The sequence below is a fragment of the Macaca nemestrina genome, chromosome 18 (assembly GCF_043159975.1).
Source record: "Macaca nemestrina isolate mMacNem1 chromosome 18, mMacNem.hap1, whole genome shotgun sequence".
Lineage (NCBI taxonomy): Eukaryota > Metazoa > Chordata > Mammalia > Primates > Cercopithecidae > Macaca > Macaca nemestrina.
Genome location: NC_092142.1, coordinates 55,459,364 through 55,478,572, shown reverse-complemented (window position 1 = coordinate 55,478,572; position 19,209 = coordinate 55,459,364). Strand labels below are relative to the sequence as shown.

The window sequence follows — 19,209 nt, the reverse complement described above, 5'->3', positions numbered from 1 at the left end:
CGGGCCCGAGTGACGCCTGCGCCGCGGCCGGAGCAGGTGCCCTCTGTGTCCGTGGGCCCAGCCGAGCCGTGGTGCGGGCAGCGGATGATGCTGGGTGCCGGCCCCCGGGGCCTGAGGCCTGGGCCTACGCCCGCTAGGCGGCGGCGCGACCGCTGGGGGCGGGGGACGAAGGCCGCGCCCCTGCGCCCGTCCCGCCCGCGTCCCGCTGGGGGCGGTGGCCTGCCCGGAGCCCGCCGAGGCTCTTCCGCGCCGGCAGGGGCAGCAGCGGGAGCAGCGCGGGGCGGAGCGGCGCCAGCAGCCAGGAGCGGCCCGGCCCGGCCCGGCGTGGCGGCAGCGGCGGCTGCGGCAGCGGCAGCGGCAGCGGCAGCGACGCCAGAGCCCGTGGGCGCCGTTCGCGAGACCGCGGCAGGGGCCCGGCCGCAGCGCGGGGAGGCCCGGAGACCGGAGGTCGCCGCTGCCGCCATGCCGCTGCTCTTCCTCGAGCGCTTCCCCTGGCCCAGCCTCCGCACCTACACGGGCCTCAGCGGCCTGGCCCTGCTGGGCACCATCATCAGCGCCTACCGCGCGCTCAGCCAGCCTGAGGTCGGCCCGGGCGAGCCGGACCAGCTAACGGCCTCGCTGCAACCCGAGCCGCCGGCGCCCGCCCGGCCGAGCGCGGGGGGACCACGGGCCCGCGACGTGGCCCAGTACCTGCTCTCAGATAGCCTCTTCGTGTGGGTGAGCGAGGCGACCGGGCCCGCGGGGCAGGGACGGGGTCCGCTGCGTCACCCTTTATCCGCGGGGGGCGTGGTGGGCCAAGGGGCCCCTGCGCCAGGGACCCCGGAGGGCAAGCGCCTGGGGGGCGCGGCCTTGCCTGCGGGAGCGCTGCCTAGGTAGAGTGGTGAGGCGCTGGGGGGCAGCGGGGGGGAACCGCGGGCGGGAGGAACATCATGTGGAGTTGCGAGGAGGAGGCCCCGAGGGGCAGGGCAGCGTTGGGGGCTCCGGGAAGGGAGTCGGGGAGGCGGCGGGCGAGGGTCTGCGTTGGGGTGCGGACGGGGCCCAGGGCAGGGGAAGGGGTTAAAGGGCAGTGGGGAGGAAGGGGCTGGGGACCCTCGGGAGAAACTAGACTAAGATCTCAGAGGGCAGGTTCAAGGGGAGGTCGGGATCTGGGAGTGCGTTATCCCTAGGGTTGGACAAAGTAGAGGGAAGTTGAAAGCTTTTCCCACTTGGTCAAGCATGGGATTGTTGTTAGCGGGTTTTCTTCCGACGAAACGGAGAGGGCAGAGGGGAGAATTCAGACGTTGAGTATGGGGGAATTTTCAGCACTTGGATGTCTTTGGACATTCCAGTTGGAGAGAGGCGTCTCCTACAACTTTTTTGCCGGTTAGTATTCGATTGTCCCCTTTGGGAGCTGTTTAATGAAACAAACACCAGGCAAACTGTGCTTCCTTTTCTGCTGCCTTTACCTGATGATTCATGACAGTTTTCCTTTGATGTATGAACACAGCAAAACATTCGCAGTGTCAAGAGGCAGCCCATCATGTTAACTGAATGTTTCTTATTTGAGGATCTATTCTAACGCAGTTTCCAGGTTGTCTGCCCCCGCGAGATAAGCAGCATTGATAAGGCACACATGCTGGTTTCCTTCATTAGATAATTTCAGACTGAGCAGATCAATGATATTTTGGCTACAGAATTTTGCTTTCACCTTGGCCTTGAATACTTACGTAAATCCCACAGTGATCAGAAAAGTTTCTCCAGGATTTAAAGTCTCACTTGGATTTAATATGGCTTCTTGGATTTTGTCTCCTTCCAAGTTCCCATTTGGGGTTGAAAGTAGGCTGTAAATGACTGAGAGATTAATATTCCAAGTTGATAGGATGATATGCAACTCATTTGTTATAATTAGTCCCACTGTGCTTCATCAGGAAGCGGTGGGATTTATGGACTCCGTGGGCTGTGGATTAAGTCTCCTGGTCCTTCTGATGGAGAGTTCAGTAGAAGGCAGTGAAGGGTGAAGTTCCTGTTTGTCTACTGCTGTGTAAAACGGAACTTTACAGACCCAAAGAAGGGAGAAGAGAAAGAACTCACTCACATCTCTTGCTTAATTTCAAATCTGATTTTGCATTTGAGTTAGCAGGTAAACAACTTAAAGTGATATAGAGAGTGTTTTTGCCATATGTTAAGATTATAATGTAGTCTTTGATATTTTTTAAGTCTGAGATATAAATAAGCCTTTGAGAAGGAACCCTTATTTTATTTATATAACAACCTTGGCATTATTTAATGGATTTTCCCCCGCAGGACTTTCTTTTGATAAAAGCCATGTTCAGATTCTAAGGTTAATACCTCTTCAGAAAACATTACATAAAAGGCTGTTGATTTTTCTGTGATGATGATTACTTTTTAGGAAATTTCCTTTTCTTCCAGCATTTTCAGTAGAGGTCTTACCTCTGGCAAGTTTATCACTTCTTACTCTCTGCTGATGATATTTTCATTTCTCAGTTGATCCTAGTGCTGTTTTTCCTCCATCTTTCCTCTGGGTGTTTATTTCCACGTGTTTATTTTGGCCTGCTTTGGTTTCTCAGAGCCTCCATGTGCTCACTGTGAGTTTGTCTCATCACTCAGTGTTTATGTAGTTTCTGCTTTAGCAGCTGAGTAGAAGTGACAATCTCAAAAGCCTTCCCCAGTGGTGGGACAGATAAGATTGTTGAGTGAATACCCTATGTGGTGGTGCCTTTGTCAACTGGATCCTCCCCTAGTTCTGTTGAATTCGGATTCAACTTTTTCACAAACACTGCCTGCCAAGGCCAAGTAAGACAAAACAAAGACTGATCCTTCTGCCAGTGCAAGTCCTGCTAGATATTGTTTAACATATTGCAGTTCCTAAAACTTATCTTTGTGGAGCACAGTTTAGAATAATATCAGTCTGATAGCATCACAGGAGGTTTTTCATGAACAAACTCAATTTAAAACCTTTTGAAGGTGTTATTTTGGGCACTCTGGAGGGCATATCTGTGAACAACACTTTCCCCTACCCTCAGTAATATGGCACAATTTTACAGGTGATAATAGATAAATAAAATGCAGCAGAGTTTGGAGGAAAAAGAAAGGAATTGTGCCTAGGGAAGGGTTCGTGGAAGGTGGTGTTTGAACCATCTTGGAAGGTGGGAAGGGTCTCAACCAGCAGCAATGGGTATTCCAGATAAAAAAACCAGCATGTGGAGCTCGGTCTGGCTGGGGGAGGACAGTGCTGGGCACAGGCAGGGTGGTCTGGAAGCTGGGCTGTTAAATAAAAAATCTGTTGAATCTTCTGGTTTAAGAGGGAGGTTGAGAAGGTGAAGAGGAGACTGGGGGGTGAAGGAGGTGGGGCAGGTGCCTCTGCTGTGAGAGGAGGAGGTGAGCAACCCCTTTGAAGGTTTCTTTCTCAAAGTGTGGACCTCTGGCAGCCTGGTATGTGGTCATCTGGGGTACTTGTAAAGTGTAGTTTCCCTGGGGATCCATTTCAGAGAGAAGGGTGGAGTCTTGGAATCTTCATTTTAATGAATGCCCTAGGTGATCTGAAGGACACTAGTGGTTGAAAAACTAACCTAGGAAGAGGCTGGAGTATGGTGTCATGTAACCTTGACCTTGCTTGCTCTACCAAGTGTGGACAGTATTGGGGCTTAAGTGGGGGTGGGGCATGGAGGAATAGGGGTGCTGTCATGATTTCTTTCAGAAGATAGTCTGGGAGCAGTGTGGAAGATAGCGTTATGTAGAGTGGGAAGAGGACGGGAGATCTAGTGACCTATAACTTCCTCCTCCCAAGGGGGCCTCTCCAGGTGGCCCTCATACATGACATTGAGAACGGATTTGGGAGGAGGCTTCTGGGTTTTTACACTAACAGATATGTGGGTTTGACCTGACCTTTTGTTTCCCCTTGTCTTTCTAAAACTTCCACCCTAAAGTTTGATTTCAGATGAGTTTTTATTTTGTTACTCATTTCTGGGCTATTTTACATTGCTCAGATAATGCTTCTATTCAGCTCCCTCTTGGTCCCTTCTAGCATGGTTTTGGATTGTTCAGGTGTTTTGGCTTTTTCATTTTTTAATTCTTACTCATTACTTTTATTAGTTCCCTTTTCTGCTTTCTTAAATATCTGCTTCTAAAATTCTAAGAGCAAGTTATGCAAATGGAGAGATAGAAATATGAAACTAGTGTCAAGGTTCTGATTAATTGTGCAAATAATATCATTTAAATAGAACTCTCAAGGGGAAAAATAACTACAAATAAAAGTGGATAAAAGTGAATTGACCATTTAGAACAGGGATTGGCAAACTCGCGGCCTATTTGACTAGGCCTATTTTTGTCTTAACAGCTAAGAATGTTTTTTATATTTTTAAAGGGTTGTAAAACAAATTAAATAAATTAAGGAAGTTCCAGAGCCTAAAATATTCACTGTCTGAGAGTACTTTAGAGAAAAATTGGCTGACTCCTATTTTAAAGAGCCTATTTTCATATTATTATAACACTTAAGGGCTGGGTTCAGTGGCTGACACCAGCAGTCTCAGCAGTTTGGGAGGTGGAGGCTGAGGCAGGAGGTGGGGGGATTGCTTGAGGTCAGGAGTTGCCCAGGAGCTGCCCAGGAGTCTGGGCAACATAGTGAGATCCCCTGCTCTACAAGAAAAAAAAAAAAAAACAAAAGAGCTGAAAGTGACTTCCTAGGTATGAGTCTCTATGAGTTGACTATTTCAAGGTATATGAGGAAAAAATGTTAGCTCCAGAAGTGTTGGGGCAGCTGAAGGAAAAAACACTAAACTTGTGAATAATTGGATGTGAGCCTAGATAAATTAAAAATAAAAGGAATGCCTTCTGGGTAAGGGAGAAGGGGACTGCTATTTGATCACCTCCTAGGTGTGCTTTGCATGCGGACTGTCATCTATTTCCCTAGTATTGTTAAAGGAGGAACACAGTCATCATCTATGTGATGAGGGGGGGAGTGTGTGCATGTTTGTATAATGTGTTTGTCTCTGGGAGCCTGCAGAGAGGTAACAGTACGTGGATTGTCCTTAAAGGGAGGAAACCACCAAATGGTAGGGGGCGCGGGGGAGTGGTGCTGGTGTAGGCAGGTGTCTTAAAAAATATCCAGGTTGACCGTGTCTTGGAAACAGTTCCTGGTAGTTTAATCCCATGTCTTTGCAAGCTCATAAATAAGCCCCCATTGGTGGCCAACATTTTACAGGGTCAAAAACACCTGTAGGGTTACATGGTGATAAATGCACCTTCCTCTCTTTTCCTCACAGGCAGGCCTAACTATTTTATAATTTAGTTTCTGTTTTCTCCAGTGGAAGAGTAAGAACCATTCTGGAGGGGACATTTTCCTCCTGGGCCTTGGAGTGAAGGGAATTAATTTTGAGCCTTGAGTAAGTCAGAGTTGCTGGGATCACTGCTGCCTGACCTGCTACACTCTAAACAGGGACAAGTAAAACTTGTTTTTATTTTGTGTAGACTGGAAAAAAAAAAGGCATTTGGTGAATTTTTAAAAAATGATTTGAAGCTTTGACAGCACTATAGCTATGAGAAACATTCTGAAGTGTTTTAATATAGTTGAATTTTTTTTTTTTTTTTGAGACAAGAGTCTTTCTTTGTTACCTAGGCTAGAGTGCAATGGCATGATCTCGGCTCACTGCAACCTCCGACTCCTGGGTTCAAGCGATTCTCCTGCCTCAGCCACCCAAGTAGCTGAGATTACAGGCGTGCGCCACCATGCCCAGCTAATTTTTTCTATTTTTAGTAGAGACAGGGTTTCACCATGTTGGCCAGGCTGGTCTTGAACTGCTGACCTCAGGTGATCCACCCACCTTGGCCTCCCAAAGTGCTGAGATTACAAGCATGAGCCACCACGCCCAGCCATAGTTGAAATATTGTGCTATAACAGGCAAACTTGTTTTGGTTTGTTACTCATATGGTGAGAAAAATAATGTGGAATTGTAGAACTAGTCAGGTTAGTTTAGTAGATTCTAAACTTTAAAAAAATTTTAAAAAAATAGATAATGCATGCTCAGGGTACAAAAGTTAAGGGGTACAGGCCCGGCATGGTGGCTCACGCCTGTAATCCCAGCACTTTGGGAGGCCGAGGCGGGAGGATCACCTGAGGTCAGGAGATAGAGACCAGCCTGGCCAACATGGGGAAACCCATCTCTACTAAAAATACAAAAATTAGCCAGGCATGGTGACAGGTGCCGGTAATCCCAGCTACTTGGGAAGCTGAGGCAGGAGAATTGCTTGAACCTGGGAGGTGGAAGTTGCAGTGAGCTGAGATCACGCCACTGCCGTCCAGCCTGGACGACACAGTGAAACTCCGTCTAAAATTAAAAAAAAAAAAAAAAAGTTAAGGGGTACAGAAGTGATATGCAGTGAAAAGTAGATCTCTCGCTCTCTCCCTGTTACCTGCTTCTCTCTTCCAGAAATGGCAATTATCAGATTCTTGTAGTAAGTGCTGGTGTTAAGTAGGAGACTAAGAAATACCCAAATTGATCAAGTCCTTGACAGTTCACACTTACATATTATACAAACATGTATGTGCACATATTATTTCCTTTTTTTTTTTTTTTTTGAGACGGAGTCTCGCTCTGTTGCCCAGGCTGGGGTGCGGTGGCACGATCTCGGTTCACTGCAAGCTCTGCCTCCCGGGTTCATGCCATTCTCCTGCCTCAGCCTCCTGAGTAGCTGGAACTACAGGCGCCCACCACTGAGCCCGGCTAATTTTTTGTATTTTTAGTAGAGACGGGGTTTCACCATGTTAACCAGGATGGTCTTGATGTCCTGACCTCGTGATCCGCCGGCCTCGGCCTCTTAAAGTGCTGGGATTACAGGCGTGAGCCACCGCGCCTGACCCCGGATTTCTTTTTCTTTTTTTTTTTTGAGATGGAGTCTCACTCTCACCTAGGCTGGTGTGCAGTGGCACGATCTCAGCTCACTGCAACCTCCGCCTCCCGGGTTCAAGTGATTCTCCTGCCTCAGCCTCCTGAGTAGCTGGGATTACAGGTGAGCACCACCACCCCTGGCTAATTTTTATATTTTTAGTAGAGATGGGGTTTCACCATGTTGGCCAGGCTGGTCTCGAACTCCTGACCTCGTGATTCTCCCTCATCTGCCTCCCAGAGTGCTGGGATTACAGGCATGTTCTACTGCACCTGACCCAGGGATTTATTTTATTTATTTTAGTTTACTTTTTAAGCAGTTTTTTTTTTTTTTTTTTTTTTTTAATCAATGTCACTCCGATTGCCCAGGCTGGAGTACAGTGGTGTGATTTTGGTTTATTGCAGCCTCGACCTCCCTGTGTCTAGGGTGATTCTCCCATCTTAGCCTCCCAAGTAGCTGGGACTACAGGCACACACCAGCATGCCCAGCTACGTTTTTTGTGTTTTTAGTAGAGATTGGGTTTCACTATGTTGTTCAGTCTGGTCTCGAACTCCTGAAGTCAAGCAACCCACCCACCTTGACCTTCCAAAGTGCTGGGATTATAGACATGAGCCAATGGGATTTGCTTTTAAATAAGGAATGCTCCAGTTAAGTTTCTTTCAGTATAGGTTGAGAATACTTTATCCAAAATGCTTGGGACCAGAAGTTTTAGATTTGGGATTTCTTTCCTGGATTTTGGAATATTTGCATATACATAATGAGATATTTTGGGGATGAGACCCAAATGTAAACGTGAAATTCCTCTGTTTCATATGCACCTCATACACATACCCTGAAGGCAGTTTCATTTTTCCCTTGGGGACACTCAGTAACCTCTTGTAAGTCTGCATTTTGACTGTGACTCATTACATGAGGTCAGGTGTGGAATTTTCCCCTTGTGGCACCATGTTGGTGCTCAGAAAGTTTTGGATTTTGGAGCGTTTCAGATTTTGGATTTTTGCATTAGGGGTGCTCAGTTGTATTTACAGTTTTTCAAGCCTTTGTTAACTGAAGTTGAGAAGTTATATGTATAACACAATATTATTTATTTATTTATTTATTTATTTGAGGCAAGGTCTCACTCTGTTGCCCAGGCTGCACTGTTGCCCAGTGCAGTGGTGCAATCACAGTTCACTGCAGCCTTGACCTCCTGGGCTCAAGAGATCCTCCCACCTCAGCCTCCTCAGTAGCTGGGACTACAGGTGCACACCATCCCACCTGGCTAATTTTTGTATCTTTTGTAGAGATGAGGTTTCACTATGTTGGCCAGGCTGGTCTTGAACTCCTGAGTTCAAGCAATCCCCCGACCTTGGCCTCCCAAAGTGCTGGGATTATAGGTGTAAGCTACTGTGCCTGGTCAGTATTTGTAATTAACATATAATCATTATAATTAAGGCATTTTTCTATAAATAGACATGTAATGTTATTAATAATCATTAAGGTGTTTTAAAAAACTTTGTTTATAATCTTAAAATAATTTTCAGTTGCTTTCAATCCTTTGTAGCTTTGGTTACAAAGTTCACAACAGCTTTTCTCCTTTTTACATAAATTCCCTTTTTAGTATCAGTATACTCAAGCTTTTTTTTTTTTCCTGCTTAGCCATGTTAATTTTCAAATCTTCATTTAAATTAAAATAGGAAGTGGTTGTCTATGGGTGATGGGATTATAAGAGACTTTTTTTTTTTTTGATAAATTAAAGATACACATTTTTTATACCTTATTTGAATTCAAAGACTTATTTAGGCTGGGTACAGTGGCTCATGCCTGTAATCCCAGTCCTTTGGGAGGCCGAGGCAGATGGATCACTTGAGCCCAGGAGTTCGAGAGCAGCCCGGGCAGCATGGTGAAACCATGTCTCTACAAAAAAATACAAAAATTAGTGTGGTAGCTCACACCTGTAATCCCAGCTACTTGGGAGACTGAGACAGGAGAATAGCTTGAACCTGGAAGGCAGAGGTTGCAGTGAGCGGAGATTGCGCCATTGTGCTTTAGTTTGGGCAACAGAGTGAGACTGTCAGAAAAAAAAATAGACTTTTATTTAAAGAGTTTGAGAAATAGTAAATAATACTTTTTTTGTTTGATAACTTGAGATGTGTGTGACAGTGCCGTTTTCAATAGAGAAATGTTTAAGTGCCCCTAAATTTGTTTTTTTTCTCCATCATTACTCTCATGGTAGCCTGCTTGGCCTTCTGTTAAACTGCTTACCATGTTCTATCTCTTGTAGATTCTAAAAGTTCTTTGAGTTTAGGGTTCAGAGTTCCATCATTTTTCTGATTTCCCACATGCCTCGAACAAGTGCTAAATGTGTTGCATTTATTTTTTAAATTCGTATGACTACATGTAAAAACAGGAAGAATTCTTTTAAGAAATTGCGTCGTAATAAAGCTGGGGCATGTTTGTCTAGGGGATGTGACATGAGGGGTTGTGGTTTTGTCTTACAACATTTCTCTTAGTTAATGTGGCTGAGATTGACTGGTTAGATCACAATGAAGGTGAGTCTCTTTAGCATCTATTTCATCACCTTAAAAATGAACATTTCAAGTTACCTGAATTGTTTTTTCTTTTTTAAAAATTTTATATATTTTTCAGTAGGGGCAAGGTTTTGCTGTGTGTTCCAGGCTGGTCTCAAACTTCTGACCTCAAGCAGTCCTCCCACCTTGGTCTCCCAAAGTGCCCGGATTACAAGTGTGAGCCACCACGCTCCTGGTGATCTGGACCATTTTGAATTGGCCTGTTACACAAATTAGGATATTTGGGGCAACTAGTTTCAGCTTTTGTTCCTGGTTGTTTGAAGGATTTAAGTACTAAAACAGTTTATTTTTTCAGCAGAACTATTTTTGTTTCAATCCATTAAAAATATATTACATACTTTGGCCCATTAGGCAGACAGAATAGAACTAAATTTAATCATTTGTAATGAATCAGGGCTGCCCTTAACTGTTCTCCCAAGGGAGGGATGGTGTGAGGTACTAAACAGACCCTGAGGTGATCTCAGGGATCTTGCTTTCTTTTTTTTTTTTTTGAGGTGGAGTCTTGCTCTGTCACCCAGGCTGGAGTGCAGTGACCGAATCTCGGCTCACTGCAAGCTCCGCCTCCCGGGTTTACGCCATTCTCCTGCCTCAGCCTCCCGAGTGGCTGGGACTACAGGTGCCTGCCACCTCACCTGGCTAGTTTTTTTTTTTGTATTTTTTAGTAGGACGCGGTTTCACCGTGTTAGCCAGGATGGTCTCGATCTCCTGACCTCGTGATCCTCCCGTCTCGGCCTCCCAAAGTGCTGGGATTACAGGCTTGAGCCACCGCGCCCGGCCTCGGGATCTTGCTTTCTTAAATTACTCTCTTCTGTCCCCTTTCTTTCTTCTTTAAAATTATCATTTGCTTTTAAAAGTAGAGGGAAGAATGACTTGGCAAGGGTAATATGGTAAATGTAGTGAATCAGAGGCAGAAGCAGCTTTACATTGAATTGGAGTTCCTTTTCATTTGCTCTCAACAAGTCATCTGTACTGTTTTTATCAAGGTCCTTTTGGCTTTTTGGAGTCATTCAGAGTAATGTGATACCCCACAGTAATCTCTGGGTTGGAGACAGCCAACTCTTCCATTTTGTAAGCATTAAGATTTGGTGTTTAGGTGTAAGGATATTCATCATTTAGGGTTTTATTTTGTTTTGTTTTGTTTTTTAAGTTTTCTCATAGACTGTTGAAGAAGGCCTTAGTTTTGCATTGGTATCCCCAGGTTGCCTTTCATCTCTTAGCCCCTCTCACCAGTTTTCTTTTCCTTCTGTTTTCCCCATTCCACCCCACTGCAGTGCCACAGAAGCTTTACTTCAAAGCCAATACCAAGCATGGAGCACATTTATCTTTTGGTTGAAAGATTTTTCCATTCCAATAAATGTTAAAATATTCTCTCTGTTATATTTTTTGGTTATTAGTTTCTCATGATGAGACTTTTTTTGTGACCATCCACACTCCTACCCCTGCCTCCTATTTGTTTGGCAGGGTAGAATCTCTGGCTGCTGGATTTTACTATTCATGGTAACTTCAATTTCTAGAACAGTTTTCTTTAAGGCTATCAAAATAATGTTGGAAATGAGGTACTTGGGAAGGACCTGCAGTTTACAAGGTTCATGTAGTTTTGCACAAAGAGTACAAAGTATACATACAATTCAGTTAAGGATGAAAGATAAGGTGGCCTGCTGGAGGGTGCATATTGGAGGAAGAGCTGTGACTTAGTTGGTAAGCTGGTGCCTCTCTTCCCAATCCTTACCCCTAACACCCACTGCCCAGAACAGTGTGCCTTTTCAGATATTACTTATCTTGCATTGGGAGAGAACCAGAAAGGCTCAGTCACTGGAAATGATGGCTGAATTCCTAATATGAGATTTTTAGAGCTGCTTTTATTTTTCAGCAGGAAGAAATAAACTTCCTTTCTCCGATTTGTTTACAGGTTCTAGTTAATACTGCTTGCTGTGTTTTGATGTTGGTGGCAAAGCTCATCCAGTGTATCGTGTTTGGCCCTCTTCGAGTGAGTGAGAGACAGGTAAGGCTACACTGAAAGGATGGATTCTTGTGACTAGATTTTTTTTTAAACTTTGTATTTCTTATGATTTCAGATGTGTGGAAAAGTTCCATGAATACTACAGAAAACTCCTATATACCCTTTATCCAGATTCGCCTGTTGTTAATATTTTGTTCCATTTGCTTTAATAGTCACTTTTTATTTATACATACTTTTGTTCTGATTCATTTGAGAGTAAGTTGTGGACATCATTACCCCTTTACCCCTCAATACTTCAGTTTGCATTTTCTAAGAGCAAAGGCATTTTTACAGCACAGTGATTAAAATTAGGAAATTTAACATTGAAAAAATACTTTGTCTAATCCACAGTTCATATTCAGTGCAGCCAAGTTGTCCCAATATTGTTTTTTATGGCTGTTTTTCTTCATGATTTTTAGGAATGTCGTTTTTAGAGAAGCCTAGATTTGTTTGATTTTGAATGATCATAAATGTCACTCTGTAGAATGTGGGTTCTTTTCCAAAAGAATTTACCAGGACAATTTTCTCTGTGGGAAGGTGAATTAAGAATTCTAAAAGCATAAAATTAGGAGATTTGTTCTTGTTTTGGGTGAGATTGTCTGAAACTGGAAAGTGACTCAGAACAGGCAGGGAACGCTTTCAATGAAGAATTATGCCACAAGCATACCGTATAGATTGGCAGTTCCCTGAGGATTTGAGTGGGTAGGGTGTAGATTTTTTTTTTTTTTTTTTTTGAGATGGAGTCTTGCTCTGTCACCCAGGCTGGAGTGCAGTGGCTCAATCTCAGCTCACTGCAACCTCTGCCTCCCGGGTTCAAGCACTTCTCCTGCTTCAGCCTCCCAAGTAGCTGGGAATACAGGTGTGCACCACAGCTAATCCATGTATTTTTAGTAGAGACAGGGTTTTGCCATGTTGGCCAGGCTGGTCTCAAACTCCTGACCTCAGGTGATCCGCCTGCCTTGGCCTCCCAAAGTGCTGGGATTACAGGCGTGAGCCACCGTGCCTGGCATGGTATGTTTTAAAGTAAGAATTTAGAACTGGCCTTCAAAATCACAACATAAGAACAAAACTGTGTTTTATTCTATCTTATCCCAGTGATAAGACACAGGAACCTACTACATGAAAAGCACAACAGCAGCTTTACTTTGTATTCAGAATGTTCCATTCTTTCCTTACCTACCCTCTTCAACCCAAATTTCCTTTTATAAAATCAACTGAAGTCCTGGTTTAGAGCTGACATGTATTACTTGGTGGTTGAGCCCTTGAATGCCATTGTGAACAGGACTGTTTTGTATTCCCAGAGATTTTTCATTAGTTAGTATTCAGTATTTTCTCCAGTATCAACTCTAGAGGTCTCCCAGGTAGGTTCTAAGTGCTGTCTTTTTTTTTTTTTTTTTTTGGAGACAGGGTCTTGCTCTGTTACCCAGGCTGGAGTGCAGTGGTGTGATCTCTGCTCACTGCGGTCTCAACCTCCTGGGCTCAAGCAGTCTCCTCCCATCTCAGCCTCCTGAGTACCTGAGTGAGACTACAGGCATGTGCCACACCCAGCTAATTGTTTTGGTATTTGTAGAGACAGAATTTCATCATGCTGCCCAGGTTGGTCTCGAACTGTTGATTTCAAATGATCCGCCCGCCTCAGCCTCCCAAAGTGCTGGAATTACAGGTGTGAGCCACTTCTACTGGCTTAAATGCTTCTTTTGATACTTCTTCAAGTTTTTCTTCAAATTTTTTATTTGTAGACCAGAAATTGGTCAGGCCAGGCAGGCTTGGTGGATTGATCTGGCACCAGTGGGCTTTATATACTTGCTTTTCCCTAAAAGGTTAGTTCTATCAGGTTGAAATTTATAGAAAGTATAACCTTGGAGTATTTTAGAGATTTTTTTTTTTACTAGATCCAGAGGTAATTATAATGAGCCTATTTATTTATTTATTTATTTATTTTTTTGAGACGGAGTCTTGCTCTGTCGCCCGGGCTGGAGTGCAGTGGTGCGATCTCGGCTCACTGCAAGCTCCGCCTCCCGGGTTTACGCCATTCTCCCTCCCGAGTAGCTGGGATTACAGGCGCCTGTCACCTCGCCCAGCTAGTTTTTTTTTTTGTATTTTTTAGTAGAGACGGGGTTTCACCGTGTTAGCCAGGATGGCCTCGATCTCCTGACCTCGTGATCCGCCCGTCTCGGCCTCCCAAAGTGCTGGGATTACAGGCTTGAGCCACCGCGCCAGGCCTAATGAGCATATTTCTTATCCAGCTCCACTTTTGGTTTTTTCAGCATCGATCGCATCTTCCCTGCTGTTCTATGTTGGTTTATTTGATGTTTAATGTCATCCAGTAGCATCAATTAGGAACCATTTTGAGTTAGAAATCCCTAGGATTGACATGGGTTTGCTCTGTGGGTGCTTAAAGTTCTAGAAATAGAGTAATGCTAGAGGCAAAGACATCGAATATCTAAAATGATTAAAATGTTAAGTGGAGGTTTAGAGCAAGGAAGCTTTTTGATTTTTTTTTTTAAGTGCTTAGTGCCTAGTATGGCACTTGTCTAACCATTTCACATATATTATGTATAATTCCCCCAAAAATTCTATGCGGTATATGCTGTTATTGTAAGACCTATTGTATAGATGAGGAAACTAAAGCACAGGGATGTTAAGTGACTTTCCCAAGGTCACACAGAAACTAAATGGCAGAACCAAGTGGCAGTATCATTCAAAACCAGGGCACAAAATGTCCTAAGTTCACCTTGTACTTTTCCTGCATCAGGTCTGGAAACAGACATTGACCAGTGATTCCTAGTTCATGTTATTGGGCAATGATATTTAGAAGCCAAGTTGTATACTGACTGAGTGTGCTCATTGTTACTGGGGTGTCTCTGCCCTTTTGGTGGATTGAGTTAGGGCATAGTCTATGAGTTTTTTCCACTTTATTTTGTTCTCTACGAAAGATGTCTGGTCAGAGTACAGTGCGTTTAAGTTCTCAAAATCTTTAAGGAGTCACATTATTAATTTGTAGTACATTTTGCTTTTTTCTGTTTATTTTTTGAATTTCTGAAACAATTACATGGTTCCAAATTACATATAAAAGCATTCTTTTGGGAGACAAAGGTGGGATCACTTGAGCCCAGGAGTTTGAGACCAGCCTTGGCAACAGAGGGAGGCCCCATCTCTGTAAAATATATATATATAAAACATTAGCCATGATGTCATGTGCCTGTAATCCCAGCTACTCAGGAGGCTGAGGTGGGAGGATCACTTGAGCCCAGGAGATTGGGGCTGCAGTGAGCTATGACTGGGCCACTGTACTCCAGCCAGGATGACAGAGTGAGACCCTGTCTCTTTAAAAAAAAAAAAATATATATATATATATATATACACACACACATATATATATACACACTTAGAATCATGCTTCCATAATTATCCTCTTCACTCAGTTCTCCCTGAGCCCCCTAGACGGCTTGATAGTCTATTTTAACATGTGGGGTGAACTAGACCCTCCTTATTGCTCTCCTATTTCAGGGTTAGTGAAGATTGTTAAAACTGGAAGCCCTCTATGTAAAAGAGTACAGTAAAGCAAATATGCATACACACTGCCCATGAGAATATATACTTACAGGACTGATTTGGAAGTTAGGTAGATTTTACTATAAACCATAAAAACATTTGCAATTTTTGATTTGACAGTGCTGAAGTAACTCATACAAAGATACATACAAAAATATTCAGCACAATTTTTTCTTTCTTTTTTTTTTTTTTTTTGAGACAGAGTCTCACTCTGTTGCCCAGGCTGGAGTGCAGTGGCATGATCATGGCTCCCTGCAACCTCCACCTCCCAGGTTCAAGCAATTCTCGTGCCTCAGCCTCCTGAGTAGCTGGGATTACAGGCATGTGCCACTGCTCAGCTAATTTTTGTATTTTTAGTAGAGACAGGATTTTTGCCATGTTACCCAGGTTGGTCTCGAACTCCTGGGCTTAAGTGATCCGCCTGCCCTGGCCTCCCAAAACGCTGGGATTTTGTGTGTGATCCACCACGCCTGGCCCTCATTGTAATGTTTCTTTGAATGGTGAAAATTTTAAAACAGTTTCAGTGTCCATCTTTAGCCATTAAAACGGTATATTGGTATATTCAGAGAATATTCATTGACATTGGTAAGGTTCTCACAATACGATAGGTGAAAGAAAGCATTGTGCAAAAATTAATGTGTCTTGCACATAGGGAAAAGACAGGAAAATTCATAAAAATGGTAAGGCATCATTTTTTGTTTTCTTTGTCCTTTTTATGCCCTATTTATTATGGGCTGGCAAGTGATTGTGTTATTTTTTAATTTAATAATTTTTTTTAAAAAGTCTAATCTTTTCTATTGTGTGAGAATCTGGAAGGTAGAAGTAGTAAAAATGATAGCCCTTACCATTCTTTTTCATTGTGCATTAAAAATGTAAGCATTTTTTTCTTTTTTTTGAGAGATGGTCTTGCTCTGTCGCCCAGGCTGGAGTGCAGTGGCATGATGATGGCTCACTGTAGCCTTGACCTCCTGGGCTCAAGCAATCCTCCCACCTTAGCCTCCTGAGTAGGTGGGACTACAGGTATGCACCACCACTCCCAGCTAATTTTTTTTTTTTTTTTTTTTTTTTGGTAGAGATGGGTTTTCACCATGTTGCCCAGGCTGATCTCAAACTCTTGAGCTCAAGCTGTCCACCTGCCTCGGCCTCCAAAAGTGCTGGGATTACAGATATGAGCCACTGCGTTGGGCCTATTTCTTAATACATAAGTTACTAAACTCATATCACTATCCTTTGAATAGCTAACATACCATAATTGATTTAGGGTTATAGTCCAGAGTTTATAGATTACTTTCTGGGTGTCTTACCTCTGTTCAGATGGCTGCTTTTTGTTTTTTCTTCTGTTTTCTTGAGGACAAGTGTTAGAAAGCCAAGTGTGGAATACATCTTCCATAGAAACCAGCTTTTGTTATGGTAACTTCCCTCAAATGGGGTAGGTGTGATAGTACTCACCTTCATAAACATTTTTCTTTTTTAGCATCTCAAAGACAAATTTTGGAATTTTATTTTCTACAAGTTCATTTTCATCTTTGGTGTGCTGAATGTCCAAACAGTGGAAGAGGTGGTCATGTGGTGCCTCTGGTTTGCCGGACTTGTCTTTCTGCACCTGATGGTTCAGCTCTGCAAGGATCGATTTGAATATGTGAGTTTTTAGCCAAGCTTTTTGCTTGCTTAGTCACACGTTTGCCAGCTTTGAATTGTGTAACGTGAATGAGCCACAGCAGGCATGGTCAAGGTGGCTCTCCTGGGAAGACTTCTAGATCAGGCCCCCATTGCCTGTTTCTTGAAGAACTTTCTACAGCAGCCAAGAGATGCAGAATCGTAGTCTCCTGGTGAGCTTTCTTCCCAATCCCATAGTGTTTACATTACAGCTCACGTGGGGTCACTTCACCTATGCAGACTGTTTTGTTCACACTGCAAGGAAACCTTGATACATAAACAATAAAATCTGGTCTTTTCTAGATATTTTCTGTTCCAGTCTCCTTCTGTCTCCCCCAGCTTACCCTGGTTCCTGGAGCTCTTCTTTCTGACTAGTTTATACTCTTTCCACCCCGGGCCAGGACTGAATTAGTTCCCTTAGCTTCCTTGGTTGCAGAAGTGAATCCTTTTGTGTCTGGTACAAGATCTGTCACTTGGTTTCAGATCATAGCTGTATGGGTGAACCCCCACCCATTAGTGACCTGAAGTAGTCTCATGAGTCCCAGATAAATGTGCACCCACAATGCTGCCCCTCAGTTAAACCCACTCCAGGGCCGTGTTTTTCCCTGTCTTTACCCAGTCCACATGGACCTTGCACCTTGGTGTGAGTTAATCTCACTCTCAAACCTTTATTTCTTTCACATTCAACCCTCATTTGAAGCCACAAACAGGAACTTCTAACCTCCCAAACTGGTTTTTTTAATCTCCGCCTGCGACCTCAGGAGTTACAGCTCCAGGCCTTCTTTTCAGACAGTTGCCTCTCCTTGCATAGTGCTGACATCACATTGTAATAGTGGTAAATCTGCGCCTGGATTGCATTTCAGTTGTTCTAGCCCTAATAGACTGGGAATGCCAGTTTCAGAGAGGAGGACTAGAGCAAGATTAAGAAAGAAATACAACAGAACAGGCATGTCCTGAGTCCTGTTGAAGGTGAGAGGAGAGAGTTGTATACCCTCAGAACATTGCTTCTAGGGGTTTATAATCCCAGTGCTAGGAGGATCCTTGAGAGTAAGGGATAAAAATATAATGCATATTGTTATATTCAGTATATTATATGACAAGGATCTCTAAATATCAGCTCATGCTCATATTTGGGTTATTGTAGAATAGGACCGTATAGTAGTGGGATGCTTTTCTGTGCTTAGCACAGAACCCTAAGTAGAGAAGCCAAGATGGACCTTGAATTTCTCAGTGAAGTTTAACACTTCCATGAAGAAGAATGAGCAGTTTCCCACTGTGTGCATTTCAGCTTTCCTTCTCGCCCACCACGCCAATGAGCAGCCACGGTCGAGTCCTGTCCCTGTTGGTTGCCATGCTGCTTTCTTGCTGTGGACTGGCGGCCGTCTGCTGCATCACCGGCTACACCCACGGAATGCACACCTTGGCTTTCATGGCTGCAGAGGTGAGATGCTGGACGCAGGACTTTCTCAGATTGTGTTTCTGTCTGTTTTCAAGGAAGCTGGATGTTTGACAGGTTATTTTCACCCAGGAAATGACAGATGGATATTTGGTCTTTCATTTTAACAAGCATTTCAGTTCCTTTTTGTGTGCTGGGTACTGGTACTGAATGCTTTTGTGTGGTATTTTATGTAATTCTTTCTTTACATAGGGGATAAAGATTTTACAAAATGATGAATATGTAAATTTTGAAGGAAAAATCTGGTCTATTCATGAATACTTTAAGATTTAAAAATTTTTTACTCTTTTAAACCTTTCTGAAAATACCAATTTCTGTTCAGTAGAAATAAAAATTCTCCAGCCTGGCCAATATTGTGAAATCCCATCTCTACTAAAAATACAAAAAAAAAAATTAGTTGGGCATGGTGGCGCACGTCTGTAGTCCCACGTGCTCGGGAAGCTGAGGCAGGAGAATTGCTTGAACCCAGGAGGAAGAGGTTGCAGTGAGCCAAGATCACGCCACTGCACTCCAGCCTGGGTGACAGAGCGAGACTCCGTCTCAAAAAAAAACAAAACAAAAATTCTTTGTATGTCCTTATATTTAATGGCTGTATTTGCTTTTTCCTTAGTCCAAAGGCAAAATACCCATAATTAGTATTGTTAATTAAAAAATGAGATATTAGATAAACTGAAGCTAATTGGCTAATGTCAAAACACTTACTAAATGTGAACTACTAATTGGGAATTTGGTAGAGCAGAGTTAAAGTTTATTTCTGTTTGACAGCATTCATTTTGGAGTACATTTAGTAGTGTAAGTAAAATTAGAAAAGGAACATTTAAATATATAATGTTAATTATCATATTATAATATAATTAAAATACAATAGTCCTAATATAAACACTAGGATATGTAATCTTAGGTGAATACTTTCTGTATTTTAAAAATATGCAACTGTATTTCATCTTGACACAAAACCTGTTGAAAAATCTATTTATAATGACTTATTGCTTTAGGTATATTATATTGCAAAGCACAGTTAGAATGCTACTTACATTTGCCTTCTTTTGGTTCTCTAACTTTCAGCTAATATTAGTCCAAACTTTGAAAAG

At 43.3% G+C, this 19,209-nt stretch overlaps 1 protein-coding gene across 3 annotated transcripts in view; it reads left to right on the top strand.

Annotated features, from left to right (window-relative positions):
- Positions 1–231: 231 nt before the first annotated feature.
- LOC105494067 (autocrine motility factor receptor) overlaps positions 232–19,209 on the top strand; it is a 56,987-nt gene continuing 38,009 nt past the window's right edge. Inside the window, exons 1-4 of one of the 3 annotated variants that reach the window (XM_011762172.2) lie at positions 232–717; positions 11,362–11,454; positions 16,481–16,645; positions 17,951–18,103. In XM_011762172.2, the coding sequence (XP_011760474.1) occupies positions 463–717; positions 11,362–11,454; positions 16,481–16,645; positions 17,951–18,103 (666 nt within the window). In that variant the 5' untranslated portion in view covers positions 232–462. Of the gene's footprint in view, positions 718–738; positions 873–1,343; positions 1,363–11,361; positions 11,455–16,480; positions 16,646–17,950; positions 18,104–19,209 lie in introns of those variants that run through there. The other 2 variants (XM_011762173.2, XM_071084561.1) reach the window with 2 other exon arrangements.